This window comes from Schistocerca cancellata, chromosome 2 (assembly GCF_023864275.1).
Source record: "Schistocerca cancellata isolate TAMUIC-IGC-003103 chromosome 2, iqSchCanc2.1, whole genome shotgun sequence".
Classification (NCBI taxonomy): Eukaryota; Metazoa; Arthropoda; class Insecta; order Orthoptera; family Acrididae; genus Schistocerca; species Schistocerca cancellata.
This window is the reverse complement of record NC_064627.1, coordinates 761,282,461-761,297,514: the sequence shown is the minus strand read 5'-3', so window position 1 is coordinate 761,297,514 and position 15,054 is coordinate 761,282,461. Positions and strand designations below refer to the sequence as shown.

At 40.4% G+C, this 15,054-nt stretch overlaps 1 protein-coding gene across 1 annotated transcript in view; it reads right to left on the bottom strand.

Annotated features, from left to right (window-relative positions):
* Nucleotides 1-15,054, bottom strand: part of LOC126162590 (ATP-binding cassette sub-family C member 4-like) — a 262,712-nt gene that overhangs the window by 108,076 nt on the left and 139,582 nt on the right. The window contains exons 7-8 of the mRNA XM_049919191.1: nt 1,990-2,128; nt 1,701-1,811 (exon numbers count right to left, since the gene is read on the bottom strand). Of these exons, the coding sequence (XP_049775148.1) occupies nt 1,701-1,811; nt 1,990-2,128 (250 nt within the window). The remainder of the gene's footprint in view (nt 1-1,700; nt 1,812-1,989; nt 2,129-15,054) is intronic.

The window sequence follows — 15,054 nt, the reverse complement described above, 5'->3', positions numbered from 1 at the left end:
CCACAATGGCAAAATATCGAGATTTAAGACAGTTTGAACATGGTGTTATAGTCAGCATGCGAGCGATGGGACACATCATCTATGAGGTAGCTATGAAGTAGGGATTATCCCATACGACCATTTCATGAGTGTACCGTGAGGATCAGGAATCCAATACAACATCAAGTCTCTAACATTGCTGCAGCTGGAAAACAATCCTGCAAGCACGGGAGTGACTGAAGAGATTCATTCAGTGTGACAGAAGTGCAACCCTTCCAAAGATTGCTGCAGATTTCAATGCTGGGTTACAACAAGTGTCAGCGTGCGAACCATTCTACGAAACATCATTGATATCAGCTTTCGGAGCAGAAGGCCCACTTGTGTAGCCTTGATGACTGCACGACACAAAGTTTTACACCTTGCCTGGACCAGTCAACAGTGACTGGAAACATGTGGCATGGTTGGACAAGCCTTGTTTCTAATTGTATAGAGTGGATGGATGTGTACAGGTATGGAGACAACCTTATGAATATGGACCCTGCATACCAAGAGGAGACTGTTAAAGCTGGTGGAGGCCCTGTAAAGGTGTGGGGAATGTACAGTTGGAGTGATATGGGACCTCTGACAAATCTAGATATGACTCTTGCAGGCGACATATATGTAAGCAACCTGTCTCATCACCTGCATCCACGTATGTCCATTTCTCATTCTGAAGGACTTGGGCAATTCCATGAGGACAATGCAACATCCCACACATCCAGAACTGCTAGGAAGTGGCTCCAGGAGCACCTTTGTGAGTTTAAACACTTCCGCTGGGCACCAAACTCCCCAGACATGAACATTATTCAGCATATCTGGGATGCCTTGCAACGTGCTGTTCAGGAGAGATCTCCACCCCCTTGTACTGTTACAGGTTTATGGGCAGCCCTGCAGGATTCATGGTGTCAGTTCCCTCCAGCACTAGTTCAAACATTAGTCGAGTCCATACCATGTCGTATTGCGGCACATCTGCATGCTCGCAAGGGACCTACACGATATTCGGCAGGTGTACCTGTTTCTTTGGCTCTTCATTGTATATATACGGGGCAAATATATTGTAGTTATACCCAAGTACCTTGTCATTTCACACACATCTAATTTCTCTCATACAATTAATAACAAGAGTTACGGTAATCAGCAGTGCTTCTATTGATAATATTACCATATAAACTGAGATTGTAAAACTAACTGTGTAAATACTTGCCATTAAACTCGGAGTATAAGACTAAACAATGAAAAAGCAACTGAGGACTAATAAAGGAAAAACTAATTGTATTGGCTCACTGGTAAGATGTACACAACCCAGTTGGAGTCTGTGAAAAATGTAATATATTCTGCAAAGTAACCCACAGTTCCCAAGAAAAGTGTTTCACAATAAATTCCTATTCCCTTTCTTTTTAATTTATTTTTGCAAGTATTTGTAGGATATGGACATCAACTGCAACTACTGCTAAACATTTTTATTTTCCTTTGAAATATTTCTTGGAACAGTGGTGTTCATAGTATTTGTTGAACTTTCTGCAACCTGTTGCACATGCGTGGAGCAGTAAGAGACATTTCATTGTTTTGTGTTATTTTGTTGTATTTACAATTAAAGTAAACATTGAAGCAGACACAAGCTTATACAAATATTTCTACATCTGAATAAAATCTGTGAGGAACACAACAAATTAATTTGTTACCTGAATACGTCTGACAGAAACTACAGCTTCAGCTAATTCTGCCACTCCTCTTACAAAAACCATCGACATTAACTGTGCAAGAATGTTGAAGTATGTGAGAACAACAAATATCTGAAAAGACAACACAAGTCACATTTGTTTAATGTATATGTATTTGATGCATATAATAAATTTAATACAAATGATGTACAGGTACTTTCAGAAAAACAAAAAAATTCTTCCCTAGTCTATAAAAAAACTATGTTAAGTAACTTCATTGATTCTGAGTTTGGTCATTAAAAGAAATTACCTTGTTTGCAGTCAATTCATTTCCCAGCTGTACAAATGTGACCAATGCACAACACAAGGCCAACCGAGTTGTACATAGATTGAAACTCATAAAAATACCTCGAATATAGGAAGTTTTCAGGATAACTATCATCTCCAGCCTGGAAAAGAATGTCTTTTCTGAATACTTCAGAATGATTATACACCAGCCATAGTGACACGGCAACATAAATGTTCTAAATACACATTTTTAAATTCTCACTCACTTTTGCAGCCCTTGATTTGATAAATACATTTTACTCAGAATGTTATACAGTTTATTTAATGGTACCTCAATGAAATAGTGTCACCAAGAGTTTCCTGTGAGTACAGTAACTTTATTAGATTCCTAACCATCTGTTTCTGGAATGACAGTCCCATTTTCACAGTTTCCATTGTATTTCGTATTTCATACTGCAGACAACCAATAGGCCTGTATTGGGAATCAATTGAACCTACTGATTCCATGTACAAGCTTCATACCATAATACAATGATGATGTTAGGTTATGGTGCAAGATGGTGAAGCAGTAGCAAACACTTCAGTTAGAAATTTATTCATCATAGATCATCCACGAGATACTATTTGAGTATAGTAACTACTATCCACAGAAAAGAATTTATTAACTTCTCGAATTATGCCTGCAATATGAAGAACAAGTGAAGTACATGAAGAGATTGAAAACACCTCCCCTTTTTTTTAATTTCAAGCAGGTGGGACATGCGAATTTCAGTGATATTTATCCAGTGTGCATCACGAAGGTGGTATGATTTTTACAGTCTACCACCACACTGTAGTTTTTTTTATTTCCTATTTCTGCTGACTTAAATCTGAAGGATCAATATTTCCTTTGCTGAGTTTGACCAATATGCTTTCTTACTCACTCACTGATAAATAAGAGATATATGTGATGAATTGTGGAAATACCTTCAACCTTTTTGTATACATTTAAAAACACAAATTTTTGGATGTTATTTTCACAAAACAATTTAAACATTCCTGATATAAGTTGTTTACAAGATGACACACAGTGAACAGCAATGCTATATATGTGTGTTGGTACTGAATAATTTAGTTTATGAGAACTTGAGTTAAGGCCTTATTCAAAAAAGGAATTTGCCATATGCGAAATAAGTTTTAATTAACAGACTATGTAGAGCTCACAAATTGTGGTGTTCTTTAGGCATTCTTCACAGTAATTGTGGAGCATATTAAACCAGTCTCTTGATACAAATCTTGATTTTTGTGAAAACGTTACAAAAATATGTTGCATGCATAATAATTTCGTAAGACCCCTTGATGGTAAACAAAGAGAAGATCATGAAAAAATTCCCACAGAAAACTGTCCTTTGTTACTTCTGTAACAAAATGGTGTATTCCATAAGCGTACTGTATTGTATTTTATTTTATTTATTAGGTCCAGTACATCTAACATGTAGAGCACAGAACATCAGATATTGGACAATTCAGTGCAAATATCTTCATTTTTACAATAATTAATACATTTTTTCATCTCTAACTTATAATTAAACTATTTTAGCTAGAAAATTACAACTGAAAATGTGAATAAAATAATATTAATGGTTATAGTCTTTAGCCTACACGCTATAAGCAGATAGTCACATTTGCACAATGTTTTAGTAGATGATAAACAATGTGGCTTATAAGTGTAACATTAACTCTTTTAGGCTCTCAAAGGTTTTGGAGGAACTTTTCCAGACTATAGAAGCAATGCATTAACAGACATTCTTTTCATACAGCTTTAAATTTCTTAGATCAGTTATTACTTTCATTTCTTTTGGAAGCTTATCGTAAATAATTTTACCAAGGTGTAATGTTCTTTTTTGATGCAAATTGGTTTTTATTTGGAGCATGTTAGTTTTCTGTCTTGCATCATGTTGATGCACATTTTTAGTTTTGAGGAGCACATTAGGATTTGTTATTGCATATTTCTTAATGAACAGTGTACTTTCAAAGATGTAAATACATGGAAGAGGAAGAATCCTCATCATTTTAAATAGTGGTCTGCAAGGTTTGTTCTTTTTTTTTTATTCCAGCCATGATTTTCGCTATCCTTTTATGCATCCAGAAGAGTTTTAGGCAGGATGATGAGTATCCAAGAAAGTGGCCCCAAACTTCAAAATAAAGAGTATATTAGCACAACAGTCCACCCTGGTAGCTGAGTGGTCAGTGCGACAGAATGTCAATCCTAAGAGCCCGGGTTCGACTCCCTGCTGGGTCAGAGATTTTCTCCGCTCAGGGACTGGGTTTTGCATTGTCCTAATCAGCATCATTTCATCCCCATCGACACGTAAGTCACCGAAGTAGTGTCAAATAGAAAGACTTGTACCCGGCGAACGGTCTACCCGACGGGAGGCCCTAATCACACGATATTTACATTTATTTAGCACAATAAACAATCATTAGACAGTCCTTCAAGCACTCTTATTAAATAGTATATGGTATATTATCAATGTGAGTATGCCATCTAAGGTTATCTTGCAGCCAGATCCCAAAAGTTTTGTATTCACTACACTTGCAATATCTGTGTTTGATATCTGCATTTTTATATCCTCTTCACTGTTCCTATCAACATCATGAAAATTTAACGCTACTGTTATACCTTTATTTATTATTAGTTTGTTTTGGCAGTTCACAACATTAGTTAATGTCTCGGATAGTGTTGCCTGTAACATTTCTGGTGTCTTCCAACTGACTAAATGGCTTGTGTAATCTGCAAACTGGATAGTGCTACGACACTGTTTGATTAATGCTAGGTAATTTTCATGTATAAAAAAGGATAATTTACATCTTTGTAATCATAATAATGTCTGATTGACTTATTAACATATCTCATTGTCTTTCTACTACTTGCTTGCGACCAGTAAGATATGATCTAAGCCAGTTGCTTGGGAATGACTGTTAGTGGTATCAAAGGCAGTGTCCAGTTCCTAGTGAATGAGACAAGAACTGAAATTCAGGGTAGTAAAGCAAAATCTGAAAAGCTAAAGTGTCCAACTCCATTTTCAAATGTCGCATTGGAAAGGAAAATCCAGAATTGCCCCATTTTAGTCCTGATGAATGAAATAAGTATTAGTATTGGTGGTGTTGAGAAACAGCTGAAGTAGTTAAAACAGAACAAAGCGCTAGGTCTCAATGGAATCCCTGTCAAATTGTGTACTGAATTTGCAGTTGAGCGAGCCCCTCATCTAACTTTAATCTATTGTAGATCACTCGAACAAAAAACCATGCTCAGTTCTTGGAAAAAGGCATAGGTCACACCCCTCTACAAGAAGGGCAGTAGAAGCAATGCACAAAACTACCATCCAATATCCTTGACACTGATTTGTTGCAGAATCTTAGAACATATTATGAGCTCAAATATAATGACCAGAATGACCTTCTCAATTTTGGAAACATTGATCATATGAAACCCAACTCACACTTTTCTCACATGACACGCTGAAAGCTTTGGATGAAGGTAAACAGGTAAATGCAGTATTTATTGATTTCCAAAAAGCACCTACGCTTATTGTCAGAAGTATGATCATATGGTGTATCAAGTGAAATTTGTGACTGGATTGAGGACTTTTTGGTAGTGGGCACACAGCATGTTACCATGGATGGAGAGCCATCATCAGATGTAGAAGTAACTCTAGTTGTGCCCCAAAGAAGTGTGTTGGGATCCTTGCTGTTCATATTGTATATCAATGACCTTGCACACGATATCAATAGTAAAATCAGCTTGCTGCAGATGATGCAGTTATCTGTAACGAAATACTATCTGAAAGAAGCTGCATAAATATTCAGTCAGATCTTGATAAGATTTCAACGTGGTGCAGAGATTCTCAACTTGTTTTAAATTTTCAGAATGGCACTTCACAAATCGAAAATTGTAATATCCTATGACTAATAGCAATGAGTCACTGTTGGAATTGGCCAACTCATAAAAATACCTGGGTGTAATACTTTATAGGGATACGAAACGGAATGATCATATAGGTTCAAAGTAAGTGGTAGACTTCAGTTTATTGATAGAATACTATAGAAATGCACCCAGTCTACAAAGGAGTTTGCTAATGCTTACAAATCACTAATGCAACTGGTTCTAGAATATTGCTCATGTCTATGGGACACGTACCAGACAGGACTGACAGGGAATGTTGAAACGAATATAGAGAAGGGCAGTACAAGTAGCAACAGGTTTGTTTAATCGGTGAGAGAGTGTCACAGAGATACTGAAGGAACTGGACTGGAAGTCGCCTGAAGATAGAAGTAAACTATGCTGGGAAACTCTACTGATGAAATATATATGAGGGATATACTACAACCCCCTACATCACTCACAGAGGGATCATGAGGATAAGATTAGAATAATTACTGCACACACAGAGTCATTCAAACAATACTTCCTCCCACACTTCATACGTGAATGGAACAGGAAGAAATCCTAATAACTGGTGCAATGGGACATACACTCTGCCACATACTTCACAGTGGTATGCAGAGTATACATGCAGATGTAGATGTACCTCTGATACCAATACTATCAAGTTTCTGTAGCAATAGGATATGGTCTAGTGTCAGAGGCACATGATATTCACAAATATTTTTCTGAATACTTAACTTCACTAAAAGGTTCTGCTCCATGGCAGTATGGCCATAATAACCACTAGCTTCTGTAATGTTTAGTAACCTAAAATAAATGTATATTGCATGCCTGATACTGTCATAATTAAGTGTGCTACTGTCATGTCAGAACCATTCTCACATATTAGAAATACATTATCAGAAAGAATATTCAAATCGATTAAAACTTTCAGAAATAAAACCATTGTATGAAAAGGGCGATATACATGAAGTGGGAAACTGTAGACCATTAACATTGTTATCTGTACTAAATGCTCAAACTAAGACCACTAATGGGAAATGCGTTTACGGTTACTTCCATCAAGCACTGCGTCCAGTGTCAACTTGGCTTGCATAAACAGTATTGTCGTAAGTAACAGAGACAGTCATGAAACATAGTTACAAATTAACTTGAAAAATTCTGTCTCTTGCACGAAAATCAATGCAATTTTTGCGAAGTCAAGAGTAGGTCCAACGGAATCAGCTATTACTCAATTCATTGAAAATATCGTAATGGGACTTCACAGAAACAGCAGTATTATAAGAATTAACTTACTGAAGTCATTCGATACTGTCCAATGATATCTTTCTAGACAGAGTGTAATCGAATGTTTGCAATACATATGTGGAAAATAACCATATTCATGGCCTGGTACCATGTGTCACTAGTAGTTTAATCAGGTGCCTGCTTCAACGTTAATGAATAATTTGAACAAAAGTGTTCGATCTCTGGTTTATTTTTATGCAAACGTCAACTCTGAATACCACTCAAAATAATTTTTCATGCATTTTTGTAATTATTCAAAGTTCTACACGCAATTTTGAGTCGCAATGTGTAGGGTACTATGCACCCTTGTTTTGTCTACTATACTCACTAGTATTTCATTACGCTACATATTTTCTGACGAAGATGATCGTACATTGTCTGTGGATGAATAAACTACTGTCATGTAATAAGAGATTCATCTTTTCTCTGTCTCATGATGACTTGGTGTTGTGTGATGTCCTTAGGTTAGTTAGGTTTAAGTAGTTCTAAGTTCTAGGGGACTGATGACCATAGATGTTAAGTCCCACAGTGCTCAGAGCCCTTTGAACCATTTTTTAAAGAGATTCATCAATAAATACATAAATATCGTTGATATGTAGTTGTTATGCTTAACAAAATGGTGGTGTTGGCCTATTTGCATTTTCTCTCCAAAAATTAGTTCTATCAACATTGTGTCAATGCTTCAGAGATTTCTAGTCATAGTTTCTTTTTTAATTGGCAGCCGCTGTAATTCTTCAACTTTTTACCATTAAGCGCGGGTCTCCATTCTACCACGAAAATCAACACTTACGTATCAGTAATGAATTGCACTTCCCTTTGAAACACTCATACTTAGCACAACAATTGACCGACTAAAAACAATGCACCTGCGACCCTATATCCAACAATATAGGCATCTCCCCTTCGGCTGATAATTTTGTGCCTTGCGGAAGATTTAATTATCGGCCGATTTTTTCATCGTCCAAGCAAGTACTCCGATATAGCAATGTTGTAACAAACCGATAAAGTAATGTGACTAGCCGAGCGAAAAATCGTTCTTGCGCGCCGAATCTGATGCAGTTGCCTACGCATATGCTCGCAATCCACTTACCTACGGTTATGTTCTTTCCTGAACTAGTTATGCGTTATGCCATCGTTTCAGCTATGGCAGCTGACATGACATGTTTCCAGCAGCATTCACAAAATGATCGAGTTGACCCTGGTTGCTTCCCTGCACATACACTGGAAAAAAGTACATTTGGAAAGACGATGTTGATTTTGATCCGATGATGGCATATGCCGCCTGGGCGACAGTACATGTGCTGATAGCGTAATGATGTAGCTAAAGGATGCCATCTGTGTCTACCTTTTAATAGGGAATGGTCACTGCCAGAAGGCTCAGTGTGGTTTAAACTTGTGACGCAAGTAGGCAGCCATGCCACGGATACGCACACTCGCTTCCCACAGCCAACCCAGTGAGTTTGATAGAGGTCAATTTGTGATCTTCAGAGTGGCAGGATGGTCCTTTCGGAGAACTGCCACACAAGTTGTACGTGCTGCATCAGCGGTGCACCCATGATCAGTGGTCACATGATCATTCTCACATCCGTAGTCAAGGTTCCGGATGTCCACACAGCACACACGCCCACCAGGTTCGTCGTATTGAACGGGCAGCACTAGCGAATCGTACAACAACCACAGCACAGGTAAGACAGCTTGTGAGCGCAGTCGTGTCAACATGGACTGTTGCGAACCGGTTATTAGCTGTGGGATTACGGGCACGCACACCACTAGCCCATCATCCACTCGCGCCACAGCATCGACATGCACAATTCGATTGGTGCCATTGGTGTCATCACTTCTGTCTCTATGCCGTCCATTTTTGGAACACAACCTACGACCAGCTTAGAGACAGAAATGATGACACTTTCTGCAGGATCTGACCATCATTTTGCAGAACAATGCTCAAGCACGTACGGTGCAAGCTGTTACTGATTTGTTTGACTGATGGGGACTGCTAAGTGCAATCCAACCTACTGTAGTCCCCTGACTTATGCCCTCGAGAGTTCAACTCGATTTCTGAACTGAAGGAAACATTTTACGGCATTCGCTTCAGGACTGCCACAAATCCGTCGGGGCAATAGACCATGTCACTCGAACTGTCAACACAACTGGCACTGATAAGAGTGTCCTACGACTTCCACATCGATGGCAATGCGTTATACACAATGCTGGTGACTACTCTGAAGGTCAGTAAAACTTTGAAACACGTATCTATTTTTTAGGAGCTGTAAATAAGTAGCTGCCACTATTAGAGTTCCAACCCTCGTACAACATGTGTTAATGTGGGTGTTTCAGAATGAGTCAACAACTGATACCCCAGACCACTCGTGCTATTGATCTGCAAATGTAATCATTTCACGTTCTCCATACATAAAGTCACAACAATAAATTTTGAGTGAAATGGAAACATGTAAATGGTGTGTGATTTTTTTTTTTTTGGCACTGTATATCTAAGTTTCGTGAATGGAAGGCTAGAGGCAAAAATTTTAGTACTGTACTTTCCTGGTTTGCTTACTACAGTTTTAGGTTTTTTTCTGTTTAATTTGTGACCAAACAAATGACTCTGAAAAAGAAATCTAAAGCACTAAGTCACTGGACACCTAGCATTTTCCCTATATTAGTCTGTTTCATTTGTTTACACTGACTATGTAGAGTTGTAGACCCTACATCGGACAGATACAAGATTTTAATTCAGATAGGTCTTTTCTTTTTACTTTATTTTTATCATTTTCAGTGTACTTTCGATGTAGACTGGCAGTGTTTTCGACCATAACCCCCAACAAATCGTCAGTACAAAATAGTTGGAAACAATTCACTGGAGTTTTGCTTAATTTCTAACACAATGTAGATGCATTCTTATGATATTAAAAACACTTGTTCTGTTATTTCTGCGTGGTAGGCTATTTCCGTGCTCCGTTTAATAACTCCTTCTTTTTCTATTAAAAAATCTGAAATTTCATTTTCTTCTTCGGAGTTTGAGGTAGTTTCAGCTTCAGCGTTGCTTTCAGGATTCGTATTATATATCACTATCACTCTAATGGTCTGGCCATGCATTACATTCGTACCCAACATCAGCTTAGCCTTCAAAGTCTTCTAGAAGTTTCAGTATGCAGATTTCCTGTGATTCATGCGTTACTATTACTCGCTGTTCAACAGATTTGTAGAACTAACAGATACAAATTTAGAAGTACAAAAAACACTTATCTTACAATGAAGAGTTTACCACTGTCGTCTGTCTGGGTAACTTGTGTGGCGGGGTGTGAGATACACGATAATTGAATAATTTCATATTTTCCTTGGTTGCCGCTGATTGACTGGCTGTTCATTGTCGCAATCTGGGTTACAGAACGAGAGGGGAGGAGAAAATGAAATGTGGAAAAACAACGCATACGACAAAATGTAAGTCAGAGGATATATGACATCCCACGGGACCAACTCAGGGTTAAGTTAATCAAATTAAAATAATGTAATAATGTTAGAGGCAAGGTCAGCCCAATATTGACCAATATCATATCGAGCAGTGGACAACGTTCATCACGGTGTGCTCTAGAGCACCATCTGTCATACGCAATTGGATGCCATACAATTTTGTTACGGTATAAGATGATTTGATGACACCCAAACATGCTATGGTGGAAACAAGCTTCGGAGATGTCTGGGAGGTCTTCTACCTAGACTGTGACTTGGAAGTGAACAGATGATAGGAAAGTGCGCAAAGAAATTAAACGGAAGAGTTTAATTGTACAATTTACATGAATGAATAATCTATTGGGTAAAACTGAAGTGACTTTTTTTTTAAGAAAATTGTAAGCATAATTTAGTAAGAGCAAAAATAGTATTTCCCGTCGATGCCTTATCAAATTCACGAGACTATGACGTGTTGGAATCTCGCCTCCGCTTTTGTGTAAGAATATGGAAGCTTAAGCAATAAGTAACTATGAACAGTTGACAACATACAGTGTCACTCTACTAATTTACCCATTCATGCACTCCAGTCCATGCACGGTAGAAGAAGCCATGCAATGAGTAAGGTTGGAGCTCATGCCTTTTGCCAACAGCAAAGTTTTTCTTTCACATGGAGTAACACCGCTCGCCATAGCGCTTTATGAAATGTCTACCAGTAACTCCGATAAGTTTCAGGAGTCTATCACCTCGCAAATGCAGCCACTATTGTCTGATATTGTTAAATGTACTCCATTCATAAAATTGCAAACATTTGTCACATCTAAGAAATCTATCATCGATATTTCACAATTGTTTCGACAAATGATAAGCTTTACAGCTACTCTGATAAGTACGAAATTCTTTTCTTGGTACCAAACGTCATGTTTCACTTGGTTATTTGTGCATGTCTTTCTTTCTCCTCGTAGCACAAGAACACCGGATTCCGTATTTTTCAATACAAGACTCAGAGTTCCTTTTGTCTATACTCGCGTAACAACCAAAAGAACTGAGCAGTGTTCTCTTACACACCTACAGATGCACGAAAAGTACATATCAAAATTTACGTACGCCACAGTCGCCCTTCTTAGCATCTTACAATATGCACGAGTGTCTCATTATTGGTGTGTTCACATAGAAAGAGTTCATCTGTATCTGACAACTCAAAACTGTTTTGTCAGCCAGCAAGAAACCACCGACATCCTCGCAAAACCGCGAAATATTCAGAAATCAACAACCAAATATTTGCGACATGACTAAATGTCATTGACGCTTGTTTCACGAGCAGCAATTTAAGCTGTACTCTTAGATTCCTGCCTAAACACACCTTCGGGAAAAAACATGCAATATTTGTGACAAGCAAGAACACAAATGTCATTGCTGCTCTTTTCACTAACAGTAATTTAATCTTTCCGTTTTTAATCAGATTATAAACAAAAAAATTTAAACATGCCTATGTACTATGGAGAAAATGAGAAGGGAAGGTCCTGTTACAAACCGGTTGAGATGTCCACGGTTCACACCAACGAGTATTTGCACCGTGGTATTTCCGACCAGACTCCAGCAGTGCTGCGGCTTCCTTTGACGGTCGGAAAAGCCACGGCTGAAATATTTCATGATCAAATTCAGGATACGGCGGCTACCGCTGTGATTATGACCTTCATTGTGCTCCGTGATTTTCGATGTTTTTACTGGGATAAACTACTGTTACCGCGTACATCTTTGTCACGCTAGTGTAGAAGGTGTTAAGAAATCAGATCAGGCTAAATCCATGTATTTGGCACATATACACTCCTGGAAATTGAAATAAGAACACCGTGAATTCATTGTCCCAGGAAGGGGAAACTTTATTGACACATTCCTGGGGTCAGATACATCACATGATCACACTGACAGAACCACAGGCACATAGACACAGGCAACAGAGCATGCACAATGTCGGCGCTAGTACAGTGTATATCCACCTTTCGCAGCAATGCAGGCTGCTATTCTCCCATGGAGACGATCGTAGAGATGCTGGATGTAGTCCTGTGGAACGGCTTGCCATGCCATTTCCACCTGGCGCCTCAGTTGGACCAGCGTTCGTGCTGGACGTGCAGACCGCGTGAGACGACGCTTCATCCAGTCCCAAACATGCTCAATGGAGGACAGATCCGGAGATCTAGCTGGCCAGGGTAGTTGACTTACACCTTCTAGAGCACGTTGGGTGGCACGGGATACATGCGGACGTGCATTGTCCTGTTGGAACAGCAAGTTCCCTTGCCGGTCTAGGAATGGTAGAACGATGGGTTCGATGACGGTTTCGATGTACCGTGCACTATTCAGTGTCCCCTCGACGATCACCAGTGGTGTACGGCCAGTGTAGGAGATCGCTCCCCACACCATGATGCCGGGTGTTGGCCCTGTGTGCCTCGGTCGTATGCAGTCCTGATTGTGGCGCTCACCTGCACGGCGCCAAACACGCATACGACCATCATTGGCACCAAGGCAGAAGCGACTCTCATCGCTGAAGACGACACGTCTCCATTCGTCCCTCCATTCACGCCTGTCGCGACACCACTGGAGGCGGGCTGCACGATGTTGGGGCGTGAGCGGAAGACGGCCTAACGGTGTGCGGGACCGTAGCCCAGCTTCATGGAGACGGTTGCGAATGGTCCTCGCCGATACCCCAGGAGCAACAGTGTCCCTAATTTGCTGGGAAGTGGCGGTGCGGTCCCCTACGGCACTGCGTAGGATCCTACGGTCTTGGCGTGCATCCGTGCGTCGCTGCGGTCCGGTCCCAGGTCGACGGGCACGTGCACCTTCCGCCGACCACTGGCGACAACATCGATGTACTGTGGAGACCTCACGCCCCACGTGTTGAGCAATTCGGCGGTACGTCCACCCGGCCTCCCGCATGCCCACTATACGCCCTCGCTCAAAGTCCGTCAACTGCACATACGGTTCACGTCCACGCTGTCGCGGCATGCTACCAGTGTTAAAGACTGCGATGGAGCTCCGTATGCCACGGCAAACTGGCTGACACTGACGGCGGCGGTGCACAAATGCTGCGCAGCTAGCGCCATTCGACGGCCAACACCGCGGTTCCTGGTGTGTCCGCTGTGCCGTGCGTGTGATCATTGCTTGTACAGCCCTCTCGCAGTGTCCGGAGCAAGTATGGTGGGTCTGACACACCGGTGTCAATGTGTTCTTTTTTCCATTTCCAGGAGTGTATTTACTTACATAACCCGACTTCCAGTATTTCGTTCGTAGATGAATGAAGCAACGTGTGTCGAGAGAGAGAAAGGGAGAGAGAGCGAGAGAGAGAAAGACAGAGAGAGAGAGAGAGAGAGAGAGATGTGACAAAAAGTCATGGAATGCCTCTTAATATCGTGTTGGACTTCCTTTTGCCCAGCGTGGTGCATCAACTCGAAGTAGCACGGAGTCAACAAGTTTTGGAAGCAGAAATACTGAGCCACGCTGCCTCTATAAAAATGGTTCATATGGCTCTGAGCACTATGGAACGTAACATCCGGAACCCTAAGTCTAGGGGACTGATGACCTCAGATATTAAGTCCCATAGTGCTTAGAGCCATTTGTTCCGCGCTACACTCGAAACCTACCACCAGCTCTTACCAACTGAAATGGGGACTCATATGACAAGGCCAAGGATTATCAGTCGTCTAGGTCCAGCCAATATGGTCACGAACCAAGGACAGGCGCTGCAGGCGATGTTATGCTGTTAGAAAGGCACTCGAGTCGGTCGTCTGTTGTCATAGCCCATTAACGACAAATTTCGCCGCACTACTAACGGATACATTCGTCGTACATCCCATATTGATTTCTGCTGTTATATCACGCAGTGTTGTTAGTCTGGCAGCACTGATAACTCTGTGCAAACGCTGCTGCTCTCGGTCGTCAAGTGAAGGCCGTCGGCCACTGTGTTGTCTGTGGTGAGAGGTAATACCTGAAATTTGGTGTTTTCGACACACCCTTGAAACTGTGAATCTCGAATACTGAATTCCTTAACTATTCCCGAAATTGAATGTCCCATGCGTGTAGCTCCAACTGACATATTGCGTTCAAAGTCTGTTAATTCCCGTCGCGCGGCCATAATCACGTTGGAAATCTTTTCACATGAATCACCTACGTAGAAATGACAGTAAGCGATACTGCCGCCATCTGTAGATAGACATATCTTTATCCCATGACTTAAGTCACCTCAATATTTTGATACATGCCGTACCTGTGGTCTTATTGCATGGCTTGAGATCTTCGCTTTTAATGTATGCAACAATTAAAATCATTCGCGATCTATTGGCTGTGTCATGCCAAGAAGAGAAAGATAAGATAAGAGGAACAAAAGGAAATATCATAGTTCGAAGTTGCAAGGGACTTTGCTGTAGTGTA